Here is a 27,245-nt window from a genome sequence, read left to right as displayed (position 1 = left end):
TAGGGAATGAGGGTGGGATTGAGGTGATAAAATAATGCTACTGATAAAATTCTAGTGTCTACACAGGAAAAGTGGTTCACAGGTACAGAGTTTTCAAGGATGAGAGACCTTGAAAGAGTGCTAGAATTTATAAAATTGTAAATGTGTTTATAATTTGCATAAGAATAAGCAGATATGGAAATTTTTGTTCTAATAGGTAATGAAAGGGAACTATTAAGAGAAAGGTAAGAGAATGGAAACAGGTTAAATTTATGACTGATAATGGAATGATTAATTTCACTGAGAAAAATACATATTGTAAAGTGTTACACAGATGCAGCATATTATTGTTACGAAATAAAGTATAAAACTTTTCATGGAAGCTCACAGGAGAGAAAACATGAAAAGGCAAGTAAAAGATATTTACTATTTTAAAAAAGTGAACAAGTCCAGGTAAAAATTTAGGAGAACATTCAAATAAAATATCTTACATTAGATGCCGTATAGAAAGAAAAATATGTGTATATATATATATATGTACATATACATACATATATATGAGCTTGAAATTAAAAATTATGTATTAAGATTTTGTTTGATGACTTACTAAGTGAAAAAAGTGACTTTTACCTGTTGGAGAAAATTGAGATGTCATAATTTAGGATGGAAAATTTTCTTTGTCCTTGATAAAAGTAGCAATCAATTTAGATAGAAGGCAATTCAGAGGAGGAAAAAGATGATTTCTAATTCTTGTTAAATGAATTCATTTATTTCTTCATTCCTTTGGTATTTTGAGTGCCTTTATAATAGCTGCTTAAACTATTTGCTAGATAAGTCCAACATCTGTGTCATGTCAGCACAGCTTCTGTTGGTCTTTCCCCATGCAAGTCCAAATTCTCGTGGCTATTCATATGCTGAATAATTTTGGATTGTCTTCTGGTCATTTTCGATAAATATTTTGTTAGGAGACTCTTTGTTTAAATATCTGGAACATATCCAAATTTTTGGTTTGAGCAGACAATCACTCTGGCTAGGTTGAGGCCTTCTGGGGGCTCTGGTTCCAGTTCAGTTTTCAGAGCCCTTGTAGTGTTATACGGATATTTCTTGCAAGTGCGTCAACCAGTGGCCAATCTTGAGTGTGGGCAATGTTCTGCTATGAAGAGTTTAGGCTTCAGTGTCTTTGGTATATTAGAGTCGGGTGTAGGCATACACAGCTCGTGTGTCTGTGGATGGGGTGTGCAGGAATTTGCTACCCTCTAATCACATGGTGGGGTTTTTTTCTGGTGACCAGACACTCCCTTGAAACTATATAGAACCTTCACAGTGAGTGATTACTAGCATAACAAAGTTACTTCTTCTATGACTCAAGAAATTGAAAAAATTATAATGATTTTTGAAGCTCCTTGCCAGGAATCAGAGCCAAAGACCAAATATATTTATTACAACACAGTTTTCAGTCACCCAGGCGGTGCTAGTGGTAAAGAATCCCCCTGCCAATGAGGAGATACAAGAGATGCAGGTTCAATCCCTGGGTAGGGAAGATCCCCTGAGGTAGGCAATGGCACTCCGCTCAAGTATTCTTGCCTGAAAAATTCCATGGGTAGAGGAGCCTGGTAGGCTACAGCTCATGGCACTGCAGAGAGTCAGACATGACTAAGCACGGAAAACAAATACGAAAAGTTAAGCACAGTTTGAAAAGTATTAGAACTTCGATATGGCAGAAATATTGGAATTATCACACTGGAAACTTTTTTAAAACTATGACTGACATGCTAATGACTCCAATGCAAAATATAGACAGCATGGAGAATAAATAGGTAGTGTAAGGAGGTACATAGAAATTATAATAAAGGAAAAAAAGAAATGTCAGAGAATCAAAAACACTTACAAAAATAAAGAGTGTCTGATGGTTTCATTAATAGATTAAACATGGCTGAGCAGAGAATCTCTGAGTTTAGGACATAGCAACAGAAATATCCAAAACTGAAAAGTTAAAAGAAAACAACTGAAAAAAAATAAAAGAAAAGAAAACCCAAAACAATATCCAAGAACTGCGGGATAATTACAAAAAGTATAACATGTAATGGGGACACCAAAAGGAGAAGAAAGAAGTAGAAGCAATATTTTAAGAAACGGTGACTGAGAATTTACCCCAACTTAATATCAGGCAGTAAAGCACAGATCTAGGAAGCTCAGAGAAAACCAAGCAGCATAAATCTGTGTGCACACACACACACACCTCCATCAAATAAATCTGGGTATATCATAGTCAAATTGCAGAATGTCAAACAAAAATTGAGAGAAATTTTGGAAAGAAGCAGGGAAAAAAAATTACCTTGCATCTTTTGTTACCTAAGAAGCCAGGTAAACAAGCAAAGTGGAGTGAAATGTTCAAATTGAGAGGAAAAACAAAAAAAATACCAACCTAGAATTCTACATTCTATGAAATCCCCTTCAAAGTGAAGGGGAAATAAAGATTTTTTCCAGAAGAAGAAACCTTCAGGGAATTTGTAGCCAGCAAACCTTCCTTGTAAGAATGTTAAAATAAGGAAGGAATAGAAAGAGGTAAGGAAAGCGATATAGGTCAGAACCTAGGATCTACTTTGAGGAATAAATGAGAAAATTTAAAATGTATCTTTCCTATTCTTAATTGATCACACTGGTAACAGTTTGTTCAAAATAGTGACTGTATTAGTTTCTTGTAGTTTATGCATAAGTGGAATGAATGACAGTAACTATGTAAGGGACAATGCCGGGGTCCAGCCCCAGCAGGATCCAGGGGGTACCCTCAGGATGAACGGCGTCGGCGAGAGAGAGAGAAGACACGTGAGACTAGCCTTGATAGGGCCAAGTCTGCGAGGGAGAGAGAGAGAGAGAGAGAGAAATGACCAGATGGGGGTGCAGAGAATCTGGAAGAGTCTGGCAATGCTTTATTTTTTACCATAGCTTTTATACCCTAAGTTAGTACATTTCTAAGGGGAAGATAGTTTAACATTACGTCAGCTTGTCCTTCACGAAACCAGGGTGTTTTCTGCATACTTCTTTGTTTATGAGGGTCTTGTACATTATCTTCTGGCCTTGGGGCCTATTAACATTTTTGCAGGTCAGGTGAATGTAAACCTATTTTCTGTTTCTATGGTGACCTTAACTGAAAGGTAACAGTGTCATAGTGAAATAGTACAGAGTAGAATTATATTCTTATTAATACAAAAATTAATCTTTCTGCAAAGGTTGTCAGTTGCGTTTATCTAAGAAGTTTACCCCATACTGACTCTGCGACTTTGGTGAGGCAGCTACTGCCTAGCACTCCTGACTGACAATTAACAACCATCTCATTGTTACCACACTAGGGCTAAGTTCTTATTTCTCTAGATCTTTAACTAGAGACCTTTAACTAAAAACCATATTAACAATGGTTTTTATAACACAACCTTAGCACATTAAAGGCAAAAATACAGCAAGCATAAACACAGCAAGCAAATCACAACCCAATAACCACCTATAGAATAATTTTTCTTATGTTTTCTAATAGGACTCCTTCACCCCTCAAAAATGCTCTATGTCTATTAGGGCTTTTATATAATCAGGTTCTTTATGCTATTTTATGATTAGGATATTGTAAGCAATCATGCATATTAGTACCAAGCACATAAATGCATTTGGCTAACAAACTACCAGCAAAGGAGTTTAAATTAAAACCCTCCTTTCACCCTGGATAATCTCATAAAATACCATCACCTGGGAAATTATTGATTAAAGTTCTCAATTGATTCTTATTTGGGAAGAGATGTGGAAGGCCTTCCTGCCTGTGTCAGAGAAATTAGGGAGTAGTCCATTGAGGCAGGCATCAGAAAGACAGATATCATCTTTTTTTTTTTTTTTACAAGGTCATTTTTTATTTTAGGGGGGAAATGATACTTTTTTAATTGTTTGGCTCAAAAATGCACACTGCCAGGGCAGCTTAGATTTAAAAACAAACCTTTTAAAATCAGCTTTTGGATTTTGAAGCCAACGAAAACCTTAACTGTAACGAATAGTGCACAGTCCACCTTCTCTCAGACTGAATGTCCAAGGTCAGTTATGGGCTCTGTTTTAAAGCCGGAAAGACAGATATCATCTTTAAGGTGAGAGCCGGGGGCAGCTTTTCGAAATACCTGAAAACCTGATCTGCCTTGCCTGTCAGGCTTTCTCCTCGTGACCTTGTCATGGGTGGGATCTCGTGAGCTGGCCTTTTCGAAAACCCCTGAAAACCTGATCTGCCTTGCCCGTCAGGTTTTCTCCCTTATGGCCTTGTTAGGGGTAGGGTCTCGTGAGCTGACTTTTTTGAAACCCCCGAAAACCTGATCCGCCTTGCCCGTCAGGTTTTCTCCCTTATGGTCTTTTTAGGGGTAGGGTCTCGTGTGTTGGCTCCCGGCAGGACAAGAGTATACTTTGGATTATTTTGTTATTATAAGATATTGCACTACTCTTTTGAGGTTTACAGTATTAATTGAAAGCATATTTGAACTAGTAATTTTGTATTACAAGCTTCAGGGCAATCACTAAAAATATTTTTTTAAAAAGAAAGAAGTACAATGGATACAAGATAGGAAAGAAAATGAAATAATCTAAGCTGCCCAACTAAAACTACATAAGGCTGAAAAAGTAGAAGACAAAATAGAAACAAAGAACAATAGCAACAAATAGAAAACATTAACAAATATGGCAGATATTAATTCATCTGTTTAAATAATCATCTTCATGTCAATGGTTTAAATATACCAGCTAAAAGAAATTGTCAGGGTGAAACAAAAATAAGATTCAATTTTGTATTTTCTATAAAAAATGCACTCTAAAGATGAAGATATATGTAGTAAAAATAAAAAAGAAAGAAACGGATGGAGAAAGATATTCCTTGTGAATACTAATCAAAAGAAAGCTGGAGTAGCTACACTATATTAATTTCGTGCAGAGCAACTTCTAAACCAGAAAACTTATCAGGGAGAAAGAAGGACATTACATAATCATAAAACAATTAATTCTCCAAGAAGACATAACAATTCTTTTGTATGAGAACCTAACAACAGTGTCAATACATAAGGCAGAGCCTGATGGAACTGCTAGGAGAGACAGGTGAATTCACTATTAGAGCTGAAGACTTCTGTAACCCTCTGTCAGAAATGGGCAGACCCATCCAGCAGAAAATCACAAGACAGTTGTGATTCTAACAGCGCCATCAACCAACTGTATATAAAATAATTGACATTTATAAGCTACTTTATTTAACGACAGAAGAATATACATTTGTCTCGAGGTTATGTTGAATATTTGCCATGTGAGACCACATTCTGAGAAATTATAGCTTAAAAAATTAAAAGAATAGAAATCATATAATGTATGTGCTCAGGCCATAGTGGAATTAAACTAGAACCAGATGGCTACATAGAAATATAACTAGAAAATCCTAAATACAGGAGATTTAACAACATCTTTCTAAACAATACATGAGTCAAAGAGGACATTTCAAGAAAAATTTAAAAATATTTTTAACTAAATGAAAATATAATCTCAGAATTTGTGACATAGAGTAAAATAAGTGTTGAGAGGAAAGTTAACTGCTTTGAATGCACATATTCAAAAAGAATAAATATCTAAAAACAAATATCTAAGCTTTAACCATAGTAAACTAGAAAAAGAAGGGAAAATGCAAAGTGAAAAGAAATGAAATGGAACAGCAGAAATCAACAGAGACGATCAATGAAATCGAAAGCTGGCTCCTTGAAAAAGATCAATAAAATTGATAAGCCTCTACAAAACAGAGCTGGTTCTTCAGAAGAAATAAATAAAACTGATAAACCTCAAGCGAACTGAGGAAAACAGAGAGAAGACACAAATCAATAATATTAGAAACAAAAAAGGGGAAATACTACAGAATCTTTGGATATCAAAAAGACAGTGAAAGAAAATTCTGAAAATACCCAACCCTACAAATTCATTGTACAGCGTTGCTTCACTTGCATTTTAACAGTCTGTGGGATTGCAGAGTTGGCAGGACTGAGTGACTAACACACATACACACACAATACTGCAGAGTCCTTGGACAGCAAAAAGACCGTGAAAGAAAACTATGAAAAATCTTAAAAAAATCTTAATCCCACGGATTCATTGTATAGTCTTTCTTCACTTGGATCTTAACGTCTATACATTTCACAAGCACCTATACTGAAGAAGGCTAAGTTTCTAATTACTGTAAAATGTATTGAGCTATATATGGTTCATTGTTTAAAAGCAAGTGAGCTGGAGTTCCTTTTGTTCAACATCTGGAAGAAAACTATTATTTTTATTCTAGATCAGCACTTTTGAATCAACTTTCTACAATGGTGGAAATATTCCACATTAGTGCAACCACAATTGTATCCACTAGCCACATGGAGCTGGTGAGCACTTGAAACGTGGCTAGGTTTTAAATTTTTATTTAATTATAATTGATTTAAATTTTAATACTCAGATGTGATTAATGACTATCCTATTGCACAGCAGTTCTAAAGGCTTCCCTTGTGGCTCAGCCGGTAAAGAATCCGCCTGCAATGCGGGAGACCTGGATTCAATCCCTGGGTTGGGAAGACCCCTGGAGAAGGGAAAGCCAACCCACTGCAGTATTCTGGCCTAGAGAATTCCATGGACTATATGGTCAGTGGGGCCGCAAAGAGTCAGATACGATAGAGTAACTTTCACTTCACTTCACTTCTAAAGGTATGGTTTGGATCTAGACCTTAAACCACTTGGAGAAGAATTTTTTCACCACCATTTTTTACCACCAATGTCAGGAGTAGAGTAGCAAAATCAACACATATTTGAAAACAAATTCTTGTTTACATCTTGTGAAAAAGTGTACATAGATGGTAGACAATGATCAGATATTTATTTGTTGTGTTTACACAAATGAGTACCTGAACAAGGTATTACTCAAGGATTCATTTCAAAAGATCTGATGCTTGTGGTCATTCAGAAGACATTATGTTAGAAAAGCTATAAACATGCAGTGCAAGAATAAAGCCTCGACAAAAATTCTAACTGGGGAAAAACTATGGTAGAAGTGTAATTCATGGTTACAAGGATGGGCTTTGAAAATGAACAAGAGAGTGTGAGCCTTGGTTGGCCACTGGTAGCTGTGTGATACTGGCAAGTTACATAGACTGTGAGATTCATTCATTTTACTACTAAAGTGAAATGAATACTAATAATAGTTAAATAACCTTTAGGATACAGTGACTTGGACAATATATACACTATATATGTAAAATTTCATATAATTAACGGCTTGTTGTGTGTCTTAAGCATACAATTATACAGATTCAAAGAGATGTAAATATTAAAAAAAAAGAGCATCCTTGGTATGCAGGAGAAATTCCTTTGCTAGTAAACAAGTAAACAGATCTCCAGTATTTCCAAATGCATAAGAATGGAAATATGCAACAGTTTATTTACAAGTGCCTGTGAATATAAGTTTATACCACTGAGAGGCAATATAACATTAGATTAAACAGGACTTTAGCACAGAAACAGTCTTCTTGCCTGGAGAATCCCATGCACAGAGGGGCCTGGTGGGCTACAGACCACTGGGTCGCAAAGAGTCAGACAGGACTGAGAGACTTTACTTTCACTTTCTTTCACTTTTTAGCACAGAAACAAATTTGTGTACAAATCTCAGCTATTTTATTCAGTGATTCTGTGAATTCAACCAGATATGGTAACTTTTTTTTTTCTTCCAGATATGGTAACCTTTTTAAAGCTCAACATTCGGAAAACTCAGATAATGGCATCCGGTCCCATCACTTCATGGCAAAGAGACAGGGAAATAGTGGCTGACTTTATTCTTCTGGACTCCAAAATCATTGCAGATGGTAATTGCAGCCATGAAATTAAAAGATGCTTACTCCTTGGAAGGAAAGTTATCACCAACCTAGACAGCATATTAAAAAGCAGAGACATTACTTTGCCAACAAAGGTCTGTCTAGTCAAGGCTATGGTTTTCCCAGCAGTCATGTATGGATATGAGAGTTGGACTATAAAGAAAGCTGAGCACTGAAGAATTGATGCTTTTGAACTGTGGTGTTGGAGAAGACTCTTGAGAGTCCCTTGGACTGCAAGGAGATCCAATCAGTCCATCCTAAAGGAAAACAGTCCTGAATATTCATTGAAAGGACTGATGTTGAAGCTGAAGCTCCAATACTTTGGCCACCTGATGCGAAGAGCTGACTCATTGGAAAAGACCCATATGCTGGGAAAGATTGAAGGCAGGAGGAGAAGGGAACGACAGAGGATGAGGTGGTTAGATGGCATCACCGACACAATGGACATGAGTTTGAGTAAACTCTGGGAGTTGGTGATGGACAGGGAGGCCTGGCATGCTGCAGTTCATGGGGTAACAAAGAGCCGGACACAACTGAGCCACTGAACTGAACTGAACCTTTTTAAGTCAAATACAAAGTAGAAATAATGATGTCTGTCTTGACTGCGTCACATTATGCTTGTGGTAAGGCATCTTCAATTTTATTAATAACATATTATACATATGTATTCATCCAGCCCATCATTTTGTATGATGTACTCTGCATGTAAGTTAAATAAGCTGGTGTCAATATACAGCCTTGACATATTTCTTTCCCAGTTTTGAACCAGTCCATTATTCCATGTCCAGCTCTAACTGTTGCTTCTTGACCAGCTTCTCAGGAGTCAGGTAAGGTGGTCTGGTACTCCCATCTCTTTAAGAATTTTCCACAGTTTGTTGTGATTCACACAGTCAAAGGCTTTAGCTTAGTCAACAAAGCAGAAGTAGATGTTTTCCTGGAACTCCCTTGCTTTCTCCACGATCTAACAGATACTGGAAATTTGATGTCTTCCTCTGCCTCTTCAAAACCCAGTTTGTACAACTTGCAGTTTTCCATTCAGGTACTGCTGAAGCTTAGCTTGAAAAATTTTGAGCATTACCTTGTTAGCATGTGAAATGAACTCTATTGTACAGTAGTTTGAACATTCTTTGGCACTGCCCTTCTTTGGGAGTGGAATGAAAACTGACCTTTTGCAGTCCTGTCTGTGGCCACTGCTGAGTTTTCTGCTGACATAGTGAGTGAAGCAGTTTAACAGCATCATCTTTTAGGATTTGAAATAACTCAACTGGAATTCTGTCACCTTCGCTACCTTTGTTCATAGTAACGCTTCCTAAGGCCCACTTCCCTTCACACTCCAGAATGCCTGGCTTTAGGTGACTGGCCACATCATTGTGGTTGTCCAGGCCATTAATCCAGGTCATTTTTTGTACAGTTCTTCTGTGTATTCTTGTCACCTCTTCTTAATCTCTTCTGTTTCTGTTAGGTTCTTGCTGTTTCTGTCCTTTATCGTGCCCATTCTTGCCTACAGTGTTCCCTTGATAGCTCCAGTCTTCTTGAAGAGATCTTTAGTCTTTTCCATTCTACTGCTTTCCTCTATTTCAGTATGGGTATGCATTTTATTAATATAGAAACCTTTTTAATAATATTTCAAAATCTTTTATGGATCAAGAAATTTTGGACCAAGCAAATCTCCTTCGAAGAATTTATCATAAGGAAATAAATGGATTCCTATATGATACTCATTTCAAAAATATTTAAAATAGTAAAATAATTATAAACAACTTTAATGTCTCTATATATGAGCTAGGTTAAATTATGGTACATTTATACTATACACTTAGAGAAGGAAACAGTAACCCAGTCCAGTATTCTTACCTGAAAAATCCCATGGACAGAGAAGCCTGGGGGGCTACTAAACAATACTATCGAAAACAATACAGACATTAAAAACAATAATGTAGTGCTACAAATATTGCTATAATGATCAAAATTTTTTTTTAAATTTTATATTGGAGTATAGCCAACTGACCATGTTTTGATAGTTTCAGATGCACAGCAAAGGGACTCAGCCATACACATGCATGTATCCATTTCCCTCCAAACTCCCCTCCCTTCCAGGCTACCATATAACACTGAGCAAAGTTTACTGTGCTATATAGTAGGTCCTTGTCAGTTATCCATTTTAAAAATAGCAGTGTGTACATGTCGATCCCAAACTCCCTAACTATTCCTCCCCACATCCTTCCCCATGGCAACCATATATTTATTCTCTAGGTCTATGGGTCTCTTTTGTAAATAAGTACATTCATATCATTTCTTTTTAGATTCTGTATATAAGGGATGCCAAAAAAATATTTCTGCTTCTCTGTCTGACTTACTTCACTCAGTATGACAATCTCTAGGTCCATCCATTTTGCTGCAAATGGTATCTTGTTCTTTTTAACAGTAAGTAATATTCCACTGTGTATATGTACGACATCCTCCTTATCCATTCCTCTGTCAATGTACATTTATGTTGCTTCCTTGTCTTGGCTATTGTTAACAGTGCTGCAGTGAACATTGGGATGCATGCATCTTTTAGGATCATGTTTTTCTCTGGATACATGCCCAGGACTGGAATTGCAGAATCATATGGTAGTTCTGTTTTTAGTTTTTGAAGGCATCTCCATACTGTTCTTCATAGTGGCTATACCAATTTACATTTTCACCAACAGTGTAGGTGGATTCCCTTCTCTTCACTCTCTAGCATTTATTATTTGGAGTTTTTGATGATAGCCATTTTCACTGGCATGAGGTGATATCTCATTGCAGTTTGTTTTACATTTCTCTAGTTATTAGAGATGTTGAACATCTTTTCATGTGTCTCTTGGCTATCCGTGTGTCTTCTTTGGAGAAATATATATTTAGGTCTTCTGCTGATTTTGTTATTACGTTGTTTTGATGATATGAAGTTGTTTGAAATTTTTGGAGACTTAATTCCTTGTCAGTCATATTGATGGGTAATATTTTCTCCCAATCTGTGAGTTCTCCTAGTCTTTCTAAACTTTGTCTATGGCTTTCTTTGCTGTGCAAAAGCTTTTGAGTTTAATGAGGTATCATTTGTTTATTTTGGTTTTAGCTTCCATTATTCTGCAAGATGGATTGAAAGAGATATTGCTGCAATTTATGTCAGGGAATGTTCTGCCTATGTTTTCCTGTAGGAGTTTTATTGCTTCCCATTTCACAATTAGGTCTTCAACCCATTTTGAGGTTATTTTTGTGTATGGTGTTAGAGCATTATCTACTTTCATTTTTTTACATGTTGCTGCCCAATGTTTTCAACAGTTGAAGATACTGTCTTTCCACCATTGTGTAGGCTTGCCTCTTTTGTCATAGATTAATTGACCATAGGTGAGTGGGTTTATTTATGGGCTTTCTATCCTCTTCCATTAATCTGTATGTCTATTTTGTGCCAGTATCATACTGTTTTGAAGACTATAGCTTTGCCCTATTTTCTGTAGTTAAGGAGAGTGATTCTTCCAGCTCTGTTTTTCTTTCTCAAGATTTGGCTATTCAGGGTCTTATGTGTTTCCATGCAAATTGTAAAAATTTTTGTTCTAATTCTGTGAAAAATGCTCTTGGTAATTTGATAATGATTACATGAAATCTGTTTGTTTAGGGTAGTATTGTCACTTTCACAATATTGATTCTTCCAATCTAAGGACATGTTATATCTCTTCCTCTGTTTTTGTCACCTGTGATTACTCTCATTAGTATCTTTTGGTTTTCTGAGGACAGGCCTTTTGGCTCTTAAGTAGATTTATTCCTAGGTATTTTATTCTTTTTGCTGCAATGGTAAATGGAATTATTTCTTGGATTTTTCTTTCATAATCTTATGTTGTTAGTATAAATGAATGCAAGAGATTTCTGTGTATTAATTATATATCCTGAAACATTACTAAATTCATTCATTACCACTAGTGGTTTTCTGGTGGCATCTTTAGGATTTTCTATGTATACTATCTTGTCATCTGCAAACAGTGACTGTTTTCTTTCTCTTCCAGTTTGGATACTTTGTCTTTTTCCTGATCTTACAGGAAAGGCTTTCAGGTTTTAACTATTGAGAATGACGTTTGCTGTGGGTTTGTTGTATATGACCTTTATTATATTGAGGTAGGTTTCCTCTCCCCATCTTCTGGAGAGTTTCTTTAATCATAAATGGGTATCAAATTTTGTCAAAAACTTTTCCTGCATCTTTTGAGATGATCATAAGGTTTTTATCCTTCAATTTGTTAATATGATATATCACATTAATTTATTTGCATATATTGAAGAATCCTTGCCTCCCTGAGCTAAATCCTACTTGATCATGGTATATGATCCTTTTAGTGCATTGTTGGATTCAGTTTGCTAGTATTTTGTGGAGGATTTTAGCATCTATGTTCATCAGTGTTATTGGCCTATAATTTTCTTTTTTGAAATACCTTTGTCTGGTTTTGGCATCATGATGATGGTGGTTTCTTAGAATGAGCTTGAGAGTGTTCTTCCCTCTGCAAATTTTTGGAAGAGTTTGAGAAGGATGGATGTTAGCTCTTTGCTACGTTATTATTATCTGAAGTCTATAGTCTAGGGTTCACTCTTTGTGTTGTGTATGCTACAGATGTTGAAAAAATGTATAGTGACTTGAATCTATCATTGCAGTATCATATAGCATAGTTTCACTGCCTTAACAGTCCCCTGGGCTCCACCTTTTCGTCCCTTTCAACCTCTCCACCTTGGCCCTTCAGACAGATCTTTTCACTGTCTCCATAGTTTTGCCTTTTCCTGAATTTGGAAAGATACGTTGTTGAAATTTACAGTATGTAGCCTTTTCAGATTGACTTCTTTCACATAGTAACCTGCATTAAAGGTACTTTCATGTTTTTCTTGACTTAATAGCTTCTTTGTTAAGTCCCAGACTATTATGCCATTGTTTGGAGAGTCTAAAGTGTGTTTAGTCACTTATATATTGACAGGCATCTTGGCTGCTTCCAAGTTTTGGCAATCATGAATACAACTGCTATAAACATACCTGTGCATATTTTGCAAAAACATTAGTTTTCAAATTATTTGTGTAATTTTTGGATCATATGATGAGTATATGATCAAAAAGTGAGATTTTTGGATCATATGAGGAATATAATAATGTCTTAAGAAACTGCCAAACTGTCTTCTAAAGAGTCATCTGCTTTTTATTATCACCACTTGGTGAAACTTCTAAATCATTTCAAGGACTGAAATAATTCACTAGAAAAAAAAAAAAAGTTCAAAGACCACTTTCTGCAGTTACTGTCTTGTTTTAAGAATATGTTTGTAAACTCTGTTCCAACTGAACCAATCTCACCGTGGACAGATCCTTAGCTTTGAAATCTGATCACCCCAAGAAAGGGTGATAGAAACAGGTGATGACATATTCAAGATCATTTAAAAATTAAAATGAAATAACTATGGTTTACACATTCAAAATGGAGCCAGGTCAGACATGTTCTTATATCTCTGATCATTTAAACTTTAGGAACTATATCCAACTCAAAAATACCACCAGCATTTTTTTTTTTTTTTTTTTTTGGACATGCCCTGCAGCATGCAGATGGAACTTGCGCCCCATGAAGTAGAAGCTTGGAATCTTAGCCACTGGACCACCAGGGAAGATCCCAACCATTTTCAGAACAATATCTGCAAGCTGAAGGCCAGCTGCAAACATAGTTTCAAAGTACCCCTTCCCCTATCTGCAACTATGTAACCATTTTGAACTCCAATCAATTCTTACTTAAAGAAGCACCCTTATTTCTTGCCAACTTCAATCCTAATTCTTGACAATTTATGGAACATAAATTGTAGTTTGGGCTTTTATAAATTTCCCCTATTTTGTAAATCAGGAGTACCTTTCAATTATTTTGTTTTTTGTTTTTGTTTTTGTTTTTTTCTTTCAATTATTTTGATTTGTGCCTTCTGAGAGATAACATTCCTTACAAACCACAAATCAAGTCTTCTGAGTATGGGTGTGTCCTCAACCAGAGTTTCTTTCCTCAGAAGTCTTGGTTACCTCAGGTTGAACCTCAGAGACAAAGCCTTGTCCACATCTCTGCTAGGCCAAGGCGATTGCCAGGCTGTGACACCTTCTGCAGACTTTCTTTTGCTCTGCCAGGAAGGCACCCAGTGTGGCAGACAGCCTGAGTAAAGGTTCGTTCTCTTAGATCCACCATTAGTCTACCAGCCCCCATCAGGCACTTGGCAGTTTGAAGAGGAGCCAAAGACCAGCAACCTTCAGGCATCCTGTTTACGCCTGTTCTGACTTCCTCTTTTGCCTTGAAGCCCTGAGAAATAACAGGAAGCAGAACTGGATTAAAACAAAGCTGGTAAAAAAAATCTATAAATAAAACAAAGCCAGTATGTGACATCCAGACGGAGGGGTACCTAGTGTCATCTGGTTTACGATCAGCGCTTGTTTTCTAGTCCCTGCATCTGGTGCCTCCCCCAAGTCTGGGCAGAAGACTGAGGCCTAGAAGTGAGAGACTCTCCAGGAGATGCCGTGGATGGTGAGATGTGTGTGTGAGGACTCAGGGAAACCAGAGGGCGTGGCGGCAGCAGCAGTGTTTGCAGTCCTGAGACCAGCAAACCCCTTCGGCCAGCGGCAGGTCACACTGAAGAGGAACGGCCACCAGGAGAGCCAAGGAGAGGATGAAGAAACCGCCTTCCCTGGTTTCACTCGGCCATGACTGAAGCCAAGTCCCTGTGTTCTTGTCTTTTGAAGTAGAATGCCAGCTCAAGAGTCAGTCATCGGGAAATATGAAGATGCAGAAACAAAGACTAGTTGTTGGGCTGGGGAATTGGTGGCAGATTAGATTATAATTCTGCCATATGGCTGAATCACTGAACTCCAAGTTCTCTGAAAGATATAGACAAAGGCCTGACACACATTCCTAAGCTGTTTTAACAGGAGTGGATCCTCTCCAGATGAAAACTGCTGACCGTCAGGACACTGATCCTAGACTGGTTGAGACCAGAAGACTGAAGATGCTTGAAACTTCACCTTGATGCCAACCAATCTGAGAGTTGTCCTTGCCCTGCTCCTTGAACACTATAAAACTCCTCGTGACCACACAGTCTTGAGGGCATTAGCCTGCTCTGGCCCCCTTTGCCTGGAAAAGAAATAACGGCTATTCTTTTGTACTTCACCCAAAACGGTCTCCATGTTTCTACTTGGCATCGGTGAACAGAGGCCAAGTTTTGGCAACATGACCTCACCAGGGCTTTGTTTTCAATGTGAGTATCTGAACTAGTTACCTGTAACTAACTAAGTATGTAACACAGCTGCTGCAATAAATAACCTCCTCAGTTTCACTGATAGCATAGTATATATTTACTTACTTCTTACGCAGGTATGAGTATCTGGCCTGGACAGGCGATTTGGAAAAATATAACCTGGTTTCTCCCCAGAGAGCTGAGCCCCTAAGTTGCCCTCTTCATGGGAGTTTGCAGAACGTTAGCAGGTGACTGGGTGATTCCTTAGGACAGGCCCTGTGGTCTGGGGATTAAGGGTTTTGAAAAGCTGGGAGAGGGGGGCCAGTGTTCCTAGTGAGCTGGTTTGGGACATTGCCCCCCATTTTTCTCAATCTGCCCTGTCCCCCAGGAATGGCATCTTAATTGGAAACTAGAGATCCCTCTGGAACTGGCCTGAATCCCCCTCTTTTCCAGGAACACAAATGTCTAATGTTCTTGGGAAAACTTCTCTTTAAGCTTGGTTTGAATGTCCTCAAGGTCTCTCTGGCAAAATAAATGTGTTTTAAAAAGAAGTTCCCTTCTCAGTGTCATCCAGGTTAAGCGAGCTTGGTTAAGTGTTAAGTGTTGTGAGTGTGGTTCTGTTAAACTGGCCTGAGGTGATCTTCTGGAGGAGCTTCTCTGGTTCCTTTAATTTGGAATGAAGAATCTTCATTCTGTTGGGGAATCTTCCATCTGTTGGGGATTTAGTTCTATAAAGAGCTTAAAGATATTTTATTTATATATATTTATTTATATATATATATATATAAAGACATTTTATTTATATATATATATATGCCTCGAGGTAGAACCAGGATCCTGCCCCAAGCCTGCTCTATTGTTTCTTGGCTGCTCCTCCTCTCTTGTCTTTTGTCCCTTTCCTTCCCTGATTAGTACCTGTTCTAATCTGCTGTTTAGAACTCAAGGGAAAAATTGAGAAAGTAACACTGATATATATATATATATATATCTACTATCACGTGTAAAACAGATAGCTAGTGGGAATGTGCTATATAAAACAGGGAGCCTAGCCCCTTGCTCTGTAATGACCTAGAGGGGTGTAATGTGGGGAGGAGAGGAGGGAGCTCAAGAGGGAGTGGATATATATATATATATAGTTATGTCTGATTCCCATTGTTGGCAGAAACCAACACAACATGGTAAAACCATGATAAAACAAGTATCCTCCAATTAAAAAATAAATAATAAAAAGAAATACCATAGGAAAATGTAAAAAGTTATTAAAAAAAGAACACAAGGAAGATCTTAGGACTGGAGTCTATAACCTGCAAATAAGAAATGCAGGACAGAAAGACTTCCCTATCCAGGAGCCCCACAGGGTCCTGCTCGGCTTCATTCCTGGGCCTGTTTTTTTTTTTTTTTTGGCTCACTTTCTCCACATCAGGGGTCATACTTCTCTGCTTCTGTGCAATCTTTGCACTCCAGAGATTGTGGGTTTTTACCTTTGGATGTTGGGTATTTTTGCCTTTCTCTAAATATTCTTAAACTTGTTCTGAGTGAAGCTAAATTATTTGGAAGCAGTTCTGTCCTTTTGGTTCTTCCCTTTAAGATTTGTGTAAAGGAAAAATCCACAGTTCTTCCTCACTGGTATTTCTTTCCCGCGAATCTCCGTTATTATGCACACAGACCTTTTCACTTCTGACACTTCTGGACACCAAGTGCACAAGACTTTCCTACTAAAAAAATGACTCTCTGTGACACTAGTCTGGCATCCCACAATTTAGCTCACTTCTAACACCATCAATGTGGAGACAGCGTCAGATCCCACAGGTTAAGAGCTCAGCACCACAAGGTTGCCCCCCAACCCCTACTTCAAGATGCTAATGAAAGTGGCAGGACCCAGGTTACAGCAACTTCTGTTCAATCTGACTACAAATCAAAGAGATTATGACCCCTCCTCGATTTTGATTAATTTGCCAGAGTGGCTCATAGAGCCCAGGGGAACACTAGTGCTTACCAGTTTATAAAAGGGTGTGATAAAGGATACAGACAAACCACCAGATGTAGAGATTACACAGGGTAAGATCTGGGAGGGTCTTGACGGTAGGAGCCCACACAATGCCAGCCCTGCACACAAGAAAGCCTTTTCTTTGCCAACACGTCCATGCATACCTCTGCTGTGTACACGTCACATTCTTTCTTTCTGCTGTGCTGTGCTTAGTCACTCAGTGTTGTCACACTCTTTGCAACCCCATGGACTGTAGCCTGCCAGGCTCCTCTGTCCATGGGGATTCTCCAGGCAAGAATACTGGAGTCGGTTTCCGTGCCCTCCTCCAGAGGATCTTCCCTATCCAGGGATTGAACCCAGGTCTCCTGCATTGCAGGTGGATTCTTTACCAGCTGAGCTACCAGGGAAGCCCAAGAGTACTGGAGTGGGTAGACTATCCCTTCTCCAGGGGATCTTCCCACCCAGGAATCAAACTGGGGTCTCCTGCATTGCAGGCAGATTCTTTACCAGCTGAGCTACCAAGAAAGTCCCCATATATACCTATTGGAGCTCAAAAATGTAGATTACCCTAATAGAGAGAAATTGTTTCTTATGGGGATAAAAAGATGTAAAGAGTGGGAGAGAAGAACTCTCTCTCCCCTCCATCCAATTTGTCCTTCCTGAATAAATTCTAATATTACATCTTTTTTTCTCTCTCTCTCTCTCTGAAAACTGACTTTCAACCTTTAGTTATGGTTATGAATAAAATGTTTTTGATCCAGAGATGTGCATTAAAATACATGTGTACAGAGAGATATGCTGGGAAATGAAGCTTTCTTTGAGAGGCCATCATTTGCCAGTCGTCATCTGGCTGCTGTGAGACCATTAGAAAGTACAGCATTATCTGTACAAGGCTGGGGCTGCTTCTTCACCACGGGGTAGAAGTATGGGTGCTCCATGACCTCTTTGGCAGTCAGTCTCTGTTGCTGGTCATATCGCAGAAGTTTGTCCAGAAGATCTAGGGCCTCAGGGCTGATAAGACATCTGTTTTCACTATGGATAAAAGTTTTCCAGTGTTTCCATGAATGTTGTCCAAAATATAGTTGAAGTGTAGATCTAGGTCTATGTGATACTTATTCAGATTCCCATGTAGCTCCTCTGTACCCAGAACCTTGTCAATGTGAACAAGCTGGTCATAGTCATCCTGTCCATAAAAGAAGTGCATGCATGCTAAGTCACTTCAGTCATATCCGATTCTTTGCAGCCCCATGGAGCTAGCCCCTAGTCCACCAGGCTTCTCTGTCCATGGGATTCTCCCAGACAAGAATACTGGTGCAGCGGGTTGCCATGCCCTCTTCCAGGGGACCTTCCTGACCCAGAGATCAAACCTCAGTCTCTTACATCTCTTAAATTGGCAGGCAGTTTCTTTACCACTAGCACCACATGAAAGAAGGGCTCCTTTCAAAAGATCATGCTTGCTAACATATAGCCCAAACTCCACATAGCCAAGCTATACTCATACATCTGCTGCTCCAGAAGTTGCTCTGGGCCCATGAAGTACCTGGAGGTCACTTGGACGTTGTAGTTCTGGGCAGGATGATAAAGTTCCCCTCTAGACCCCAGCACATCAGTCACAGTTTTTCTGGTGGTGCTCTTTCATGACATCATGAGGTTTCACACCGCTGTGCATATTCCCTTGATGGGGCAAGTAATTCAGAGCTTTAAGTAGTTATAAAATAAGGATTTTTTTTTTTTTATTAAGGACATATAAAATTGGATATCAAAATCCGTCAGGATATAAGACAGATCTTAAAATCTGTATTATTGATACATTCAAGTACCAGAGCTGGTCTCTCCAACACAGAGTCCTTCATGGTGTTCATCAGCTAAATGATAGTTGTTCCACCAGGAGAGTCCTCCAGAAAGTCAACTTCTCCTTTTATCATTTTTTCTTCCCTGGCTTGAGAATTTTTACAACCACTCTGTCACTGTTGGTGATGTTAACAGCCTCAAATACTTCACTATAATTTCCCCGACCCAGGTTTTCCAACCAACTCGTTTTTGTTGGTCAGGTGCCTGGTCGTGTCCGACTCTTTGTGACCCCCATGAACTGCAGCACACCAGGCTTCCCTGTCCTTCACCATCTCCCAGAGTTTGCTCAGACTCTTGTCCATCCATCCATCCAATGATGCCATCCAACCATCTCATCCTCTGCCACCCCGTTCTCCTCCTGCCTTCAGTCTTATGAGGAAGTGAGTCAGTTCTTCCCATCAGGTGGCCAAATTATTGGAGTTTCAGCTTCAGCATCAGTCCTTTCTATGAATATTCAGGGTTGATTTCTTAAGTTTAGGATTGACTGGTTAGGTCTCCTTGCTGTCCAAGGGAACCAGCTGGTAATCATCTTGCTTACCTCGGCGTAGTAAGTGCTACTCTACTTCCTAGCCCCTATAGGAAGGCTCTTTATGTCGTTGCCCCTGTACTCCCTAATGCTCAGGCTGTTTCTTTCAACTTAGATTCGCCAGCCCGGCAGGCGGGGATGGGGGCGGGGAGGGGATGGGTGGGGCGCCAAGCGTGCCTGACCCGGCGGGCGGCGGGCGGAGCCGGGCGGGCAGAGGCCGACGCGGCAGAGTGTCGGCGGAGGTTGAGGCGGCTGCCGTGCGGGAGAGGACGTTCGACTTCGCTGCCGGAGGAGGAGGAGCGCAGCTGGCCCAGGGGCAGGCAGCCACATCAGGCTAGGTTTGCGGGGGGCAGGCGGGCGGGGGGCCCCAAAATGGCCGGCCAAGCTGCCCATTCTTTGGAGCAGCCTGAAGTCAGGCGTGGGAGGCGGCCCTCGGGCTTCAAGCAGCCTCCCTGGCTAGGCTCTCAGCCCCGAGTCTGCCCTGGGGTGATGGGCACCAGCAGAGGCAGCTGCGCCGGAAAGGCGCGGGACACGATTTAATCCTTGTAGAAGTGAAGTTGCTCAGTCGTGTCCAACTCTTTGCGACCCCATAGACTGTAGCCTACCAGGCTCCTCCGTCCATGGGATTTTCCAGGCAAGAATACTGGAGTGAATTGCCAATGCCCATGGCAAGTACCAGTTTGTAGTTGACAGGATTTTCATTTTTCCCTCCATCCTCATATACAAGTGATCAGCAAGCTGCTGGATACCCAAAGGGAGCACTGTACTTCCCTCGAGTTCTCTCTCTGTGCATCTCTCTCTTTTCTGATACTCTGCAGTCTTACCCCTGCGCTTCTCCTGTTCACCTCAGGGAATCTCTTGGCATTTTGTTGGTTTCCCTCTGCTTTGGAAAAGACCCTGATACTGGGGAGGATTGAGGACAACAGGAGAAGGGAAGGACAGAGGGTGAGATGGTTGGGTGGCATCACCAATTCAATGGACCTGAATTTGAGCAAATTCCAGGAGATTGTGAAGAACAGGGAAGCCTGGTGTGCTGCTGTTATGGAGTTGCAAAAAGTCTGACAGGACTTAGCGTCTGAACAGCAAAAAACCCACCACAACAAAGTTGTCTATGGGCTACAAGCTGGGGCAAGTGAAAGGCTCACTGTCCTTCATTGAAAGGTGCCCAGTGATTGAAAAGGATTTTTTCTTTCTACACATTTTTTAATTTTGTTTGTTTCTTTTTAGTTGATTCAGGCAGGAAAGTAAATCTGGTCCCTGTTACTCGATTTTGATAGGGAACAAAAGTCTATGGAGTAGATCTTTCTAAGTTAAAAGCAGTTTGCATTTTAAATTTAAAGGTCTTGTCAATTTCACCCATCTTGTTGCTGCTTACTCATTGAATGAGAGTTTTCTGCTTTCACTTCTCGGTTCCGGTTTTTGCAACCCCCTGAAAACCAGTGCTGGATGCTCTTGATTAAGTAGAAACATGACTCTGATAGAGACTTCGAAAATGTTGCTGAGAGACCCTACCTCCAGAGAAAATGTGGAAGAGGGGCAATCTGGTAAGTGAAAATTAACAAACTTTGACAAAACAAAATGAGGGTTGGGGGAGGAGGAGCTCTTATACCACCGGCCACTGACAGGACAGAAATTGCACTTCAGGAATATCAGTACTTCACAGTTAACCTCCCTAGAAGGAAATATGTTTTGAGCAACTAGAGGTGAGTGAGAGGACAGGTGTGTAATTGTCACATCAGGTGTTTTCTTACTGGCATGTTGCTTAAATATTTCTGCACAGATTTAGGTTACAGAATTTTAAGAAAAAAAAAATGTTCTCTGGATTTATTTTATTAATCCTCATATTTTCCCCAGGTTGTGGGTGATTTTCACTCTGGCAAGTCACATTATGATATTAAATAACAGATGATTATATTCCAGAGGTGATGGCAAACAGATACCAACAATTTTGTAATACATATCCTAATAAAAGTTGCCCATACCTACTGTGTAGCACGGGGTACTCTGCTCAATATTATGTAACAAACTAAATAGGAAAAGAATTTGAATAAGAATAGATTCTGTATATGTTAAAAAGAAATGAAACATGACACCTATTCTGTAGTCTGATTAAATGTAGTAGTGAGATATTTAGAACCTGTTATTTGTTATTTGCTACAAATACAGATTGTATTTAAACCCTGCTTTCAGGACTTCATTGTCTCAGGGACAGACAAATGAATTTACTATCATTTGATGTGATCTGTGCTACAATGTATTTAATGAAACCTAGGGAGTTGGTGATGGCTGCTACTTCTGAAGTTACTTTTGACCTGGGCCTTGAATGATGGTATCACATTTTCTGGAGGATTAGGAGTAAAAGTCAAAATTTCTTTTTTTTAATTTTAAGTAAATACAAAAGTATGTTTTCTTTCCATTGGGCTCAAAAGTGCCCTGCAGAGTTTCCTCTTGGAATTAAGGGTAAATGTGATTTTCAGTGATATCATTAAGTGTTTCAGCTAAAATCTATTGAGGCTCATTTATGTGTCCAGATAATTTTCTTTGTCTTTCCCTCTGTCTCTTTCCCTCTTTATGTCTCTTTCTCTCTCTCACGAAGTCTAGTATACTTCTGTATCTATATATAGTGTTATTTATATATATCAGTTCAGTTCAGTTGCTCAGTCGTGTCTGACTCTTTGCGACCCCATGAACCACAACTCCCCAGGCCTACCTGTCTGTCACCAACTCCCGGAGTTTACCCAAACTCGTGTGCATTGAGTTGGTAATGACACCCAGCCATCTCATCCTCTGTTGTCCCCTTGTCCTCCTACCCTCAATCTTTCCCAGCATCAGGGTCTTTTCAAATGAGTCAGCTCTTCGCATCAGGTGGCCAAAGTACTGGAGTTTCAGCTTCAGCATCAGTCCTTCCAAGGAACACCCAGGACTGATCTCCTTTAGGATGGACTGGTTGGATCTCCTTGCAGTCCAAGGGACTCTCAAAAGTTTTCTCCAACACCACAGTTCAAAAGCATTAATTCTTCTGTGCTCAGCTTTCTTTATAGTCCAGCTCTCACATCCATATATGACTACTGGAAAAAGCATTAGCCATTTAAGATCCACTATGATCAAAGGACCAGAGAATGAAAATAAGAGAGAGATATAATAACAGAAGTATACTATATATATATATATATATAGTATATACACTTATATATATACCATAATAGTTTATATACTGTAATATATACTATATTATATACTATAATATAGATAATAGTTTATATACATTATACTTCTCTGTGTATATACATATACACAGAGTATATATTGTGTATATATATATAGTGTATATATATATAGTATATATATTATATAGATAGTATATATATGCATGTATATATACACATGTATATATGTATATATGCATACATATATGTATGTGTATATGTATATATGCATACATATATGTATGGGTGTATATGCATAAGTATTGTGTATATTTATGTATATATATAAACTATATGTATAGTATATACTATATATGTGTATATATATATACACTATACATATATAAAATACTATATATACTATACATATATAAAATCTATATTCTACTATAATATAGTATGTATATTATATACTCTATATGTACTATATATATGTACTGTATACTATATAGATTATATATACTATAATAGTTTACATACTATAATATACTACAATTTTCATTCTCTGGTCCTTTGATCATAGTGGATCTTAAATGGCTAAGCTTTATATCATCCTTTTTAGAGTACGTTGCAAAGTAGTTTATATAATATCTTACCAGACATTGTCAGTAGTGATATAAAAATATGAACGTCTTTTAAATTTAACCATTTTAGTTAAACAGTTTTGATTTAATGAGAGCATCAGAGTATTAATGTAACATAGTGATTGATTATTAAAAGTATTTATTGAAATATAGTACCTATCTGGTTAATGTTATTATCAATATCAATGCATTAAAAAAAAATTGTAACCTCCTATCACTTTCCCCTGATGTTAGTTGAGAATTAATTTCTTACTGTTCTCTAAAGAGACTTTTATTTAATAAAGCCATGAATAATTATTGACAAAAAAGTAAAGGTTAACTGCAAAAACTAGGACTATTGGTGAAACTGTTTGGTGTCATGACAGGGGCTCCAAAGAGCTCCGTTACCACAGTTCTTTATCTTTGAGCCCAGAAAGAATTCAGTGAGAGGCAAAGTGATAAATAAGTGAAAGTCGCTCAGTTGTGTCGGACGCTTTGCGACCCTGTGGACAGTAGCCTGCCAGGCTCCTCTGTCCATGGAATTCTCCAGACCAGAATACTGGAGTAGGTAGCCGATCTCTTCTCCAGGAGATATTCCCAACCCAGTGATCGAACCCAGGTCTTCCATATTGCAGGCAGATTCTTGACCACCTGAGTCACTAGGGAAGCCCTGGTGATAGATAAGAAGTGATTTATTAGAATAGAACACTTGTGAGGCTTTCAAGTGGGTGGGCAGTGTCTTCCTGCCCTGCAGAACTTACTGGGCTACAGTCAAAGGAAAAGTAGGTGGGGGAGAAGACCTTCTTTGTCTTTCCTGAGTACATGTCATGCTTCCATCATCAGCTCCTCTCTGTTTTTCTGTGAGATAATTTCTAACACCATTTTTCAAACTAGACATTTGAAGGTTATTGTGTTCAGAGTGTAATATAAAAGCCCCATGAATTTAGAGGGAGACAGGAAGAGGACACACCACAGGAGAGTATAAGGGAGGAAGACATTTTCCTCTGCTCTTCTGGTTTAAGAATTAAATTGACATGAGACAGATAACAAATAAAAATCAAACAAAACTTTGCAGACTGATGGAATATATGCACCTTAATGTTGAGAGTTACCTTTTATTCGATGAGAATTCTTAGGGCTTCAAGGCTGGGAGACAATGTCTCATGTAACCCCATAAAAACTGCTCTGAGGAGAGGGGGGAGGAGTCAGATTATGTCTGTCAAAGTTTGGAACAAGGGGCAGGTAATCTGAACATCAAAACATTATTGTGATTTAAGGAAAACCAGATATCCCAAGTTAAGGAATATAGTGATTTCTATGTACTGGAAGATGTAAGTCTGCTCATGGAAATCATTCCCTTGATATGCACCTCAGCTGTCTGGGGCTGGTCTCCTGCACTTTTCCTTAGTGCTTACAGCAGGGAGTGACTGCAGCTTAATGACTGCCAGATACCAAGCATCATTCTCCTTCCTAAGCACACTCAAGGCTCAGAATTTCACATTTGGAGGGTCAAAACTGCTGATGACTGTGACATCCTTGTTTATTGATATGGCAAGAAATTCCACATCTCAAGTTGAATTATATGTATACATGAGCCAGACCCAGGAAAACTGAGTAGCTCACCAAAATGGCCAATAGCGTCACCTTAAATAGCATCTTCAGCTAAAGACAAAAGATGTTGGGGGTAGTGGTTTGGGACTTCAGAGAGAAGGAAATGGAAATGGGAAAGCAAAAGTTTGGTGAATAAATGTTTGCAGGGCTGTGCAGAGAAAAAGATCTTTAGGGCCACGATAGACTCTGATCTCTAGGCCCTGCTCAGTCACTCCCACCACACACAGGCCCATATTCTTTGCAGATATTTCTGGTGATAGCTCTCTTCTAAACAGCCCCTCTATCTAAATTATTGTAGACAGATAGAGTGAAGATCAAAGTTTCTTCCTGGGTTTTGGTTGCCTTGCTGATTTCCAGGTTGAAATAATCCACATGCTGAAGAGACATTTTTGGGGTGGCAAATTTTATTTCCATACAAAAAAACAAAAGAGAAGTAAGTAAGCAAAAAAGAGAAATGAAACATGAAACAAAGGAGGGTGTTAGGAGAAAGATATAGAGAAATAAAGAAGAAAAAGGGAGGACTTTAGAATACTGTACTTAGTCACTCAGTCATGTCTGCCTGGTTGCAACCCCATGGACTGTAGCCCAACAGGCTCCTCTGTCCATTGGGATTCTCCAGGCAAGAATACCATGACCTCCTCCAGGGGTTCTTCCCAACCCGGGGAGCAAACCCAGGTCTCCTGCATTGCAGGCAAATTCTTTACCAGCTGAGCTACCAGGGAAGCCCCTTTTAGAATATAAGTAAGGGGCAAATAGGAGATTTGTTGGAGAGAGGTAAGAGGAGATTCACATCTTACTCTTCTAACAATGAAAAAAATTGTGGAAGTGTAAACTTAAAAAGTATTCACAACCTAAAAGTTGAGAGTATTACCGAGCCCAAGTTCACTCTACTCACGCCTTACAATAGGCTAATAAATCTGAGAGACAAAGTGTTGGGGCAAGGAATATGACTTTACTCAGAGAGCTGGCTGACCAAGAAGATGGCTGAATAACATCTCAAAATAACCATCATGTCAGGGTCTGGATACCAGGTTATTTTATGGATCAGAGATGGGGGGAGGTGAGGAAACAAAAGTAAAAAGAAAAAAAATTGATATTTGTCGGTATCTCTTAGAATAGCAAGCCTCATGCAGAGGGATGTGTTAGTTTCACTTCTTTACGTCATTTACTGGGTGATGTGATGAGATATTTCCTGTGATATCAATAAACAAAGATGCCACAGCTCTCTGCAGTTCTGGCCGCCAAATATGAATTTCTCAATCATGCTGGTAAGCAGCAGGGGAGGGGTGCCATTTCCCACACAAAGAACAGGAATGTCATAGCCCTTCACAGAGGAGAGGAGTCAGGCTCTCTCCCTGTGAGCCAAACAAAGGCACCCTAGCCCAAGAGGCAGGCAGGCAGGGCTCCCTGAGGCAGGCCATTTTGCCTGTAATAACAAAAGCAGTGAAAGGAGAGTGAAAGTCACAGAAACAGATCCTGTATGGCGTCAAAATTAACCGTGGTTACAAGAGTTATGTTTTATTCAGTGGGAACTTTTAGAACTTAAGCCAGGAAGAGAGCATCTCAAATAACCCCAAGAGAACTGCTCCAAGGAGGCAAGGGGGAGCCAGGTGGTATAAAAACTTTGCAACAAACAGCATGTAGCCTTTGAATATCAAAAGATTTTTTTTTGGTAAATTAAAGAAAACCAGATATCACAGGTTAAGGAATTTAGCACTTTTCTATGTATGGGAAGATGCAAGAGTCTGGTCTCACTGAAATCATTCCTTTGATATGCACCTCAACTATCTGGGGCCAGTATCCCCTGTTTTCCTATCCTGAGTTCCTTCTGGGCTCAGCTTAGGGAGTGGCTGCAGTCTGAGGGCTACTAGAAGGAGGGAGTTCTCCCCTTCCTGAGTTCCCTCAGGGCTCAGCAGCTCACCATTCTGTGATGGCTGCGATTGCTGATTACTGTGGCATCCTTTGCTTACTGTTATGGCAGGAAATCTTCCATTTCTCAGAAGTTATAACATACGGAATTTCTAAGACAATTTTGCTTTAATGAGAACCAGAAAGAATGAAGATGGAAAGTTTTATATGGAGCCAAAATCCAAATGCCATTGTATAGCATTTAAAGAAGTCAATCCTATATTTTTTCCCCTGGCCTCACATTTAAACTGAGACTCCTGAACATTCTGGAAGATTTATGTGCAATGAGTGAAATGTATCAGTTAAAAGAAAGTTAGCAGGAACTTTCTAAAAGTATAATTGACATTCAGGAAAATTCACCTTTTGGTGTACATTTCTATGAGTTTTGACACATACATATAATCATGTGGCCACAACACAATGAGGGTACACCCCAACATACACACATGCTCTCTGTAAATATTTCTTTTCTCTCTCCTC

At 39.1% G+C, this 27,245-nt stretch overlaps 2 protein-coding genes and 2 pseudogenes across 10 annotated transcripts in view; 1 reads left to right on the top strand and 3 right to left on the bottom strand.

Moving 5' to 3' along the window:
- KLRF2 (killer cell lectin like receptor F2) overlaps window positions 1-705 on the bottom strand; it is a 45,687-nt gene extending 44,982 nt beyond the window's left edge. Inside the window, exon 1 of the mRNA XM_061124929.1 lies at window positions 610-705. Within this exon, the coding sequence (XP_060980912.1) occupies window positions 610-634 (25 nt within the window). The 5' untranslated portion in view covers window positions 635-705. The remainder of the gene's footprint in view (window positions 1-609) is intronic.
- LOC133043739 (C-type lectin domain family 2 member D11-like) overlaps window positions 1-27,245 on the top strand; it is a 37,477-nt gene that overhangs the window by 132 nt on the left and 10,100 nt on the right. For 2 of the 9 annotated variants that reach the window (XM_061124925.1, XM_061124918.1), the window contains exons 2-4: window positions 7,731-8,494; window positions 13,452-15,134; window positions 20,918-21,021. In XM_061124925.1, the coding sequence (XP_060980908.1) occupies window positions 20,946-21,021 (76 nt within the window). In that variant the 5' untranslated portion in view covers window positions 7,731-8,494; window positions 13,452-15,134; window positions 20,918-20,945. Of the gene's footprint in view, window positions 1-7,730; window positions 8,495-8,629; window positions 8,699-13,451; window positions 15,135-19,671; window positions 19,816-20,917; window positions 21,022-27,245 lie in introns of those variants that run through there. The other 7 variants (XM_061124927.1, XM_061124922.1, XM_061124926.1 and 4 more) reach the window with 5 other exon arrangements.
- LOC133043742 (casein kinase II subunit alpha'-like) lies at window positions 17,670-18,429 on the bottom strand (annotated as a pseudogene).
- LOC133043062 (casein kinase II subunit alpha'-like) lies at window positions 18,541-19,102 on the bottom strand (annotated as a pseudogene).

This window comes from Dama dama, chromosome 22, assembly GCF_033118175.1.
Source record: "Dama dama isolate Ldn47 chromosome 22, ASM3311817v1, whole genome shotgun sequence".
Taxonomy (NCBI): domain Eukaryota; kingdom Metazoa; phylum Chordata; class Mammalia; order Artiodactyla; family Cervidae; genus Dama; species Dama dama.
Note: the sequence above shows the minus strand (reverse complement) of the source record. Positions and strands in the feature narration are given on the sequence as shown.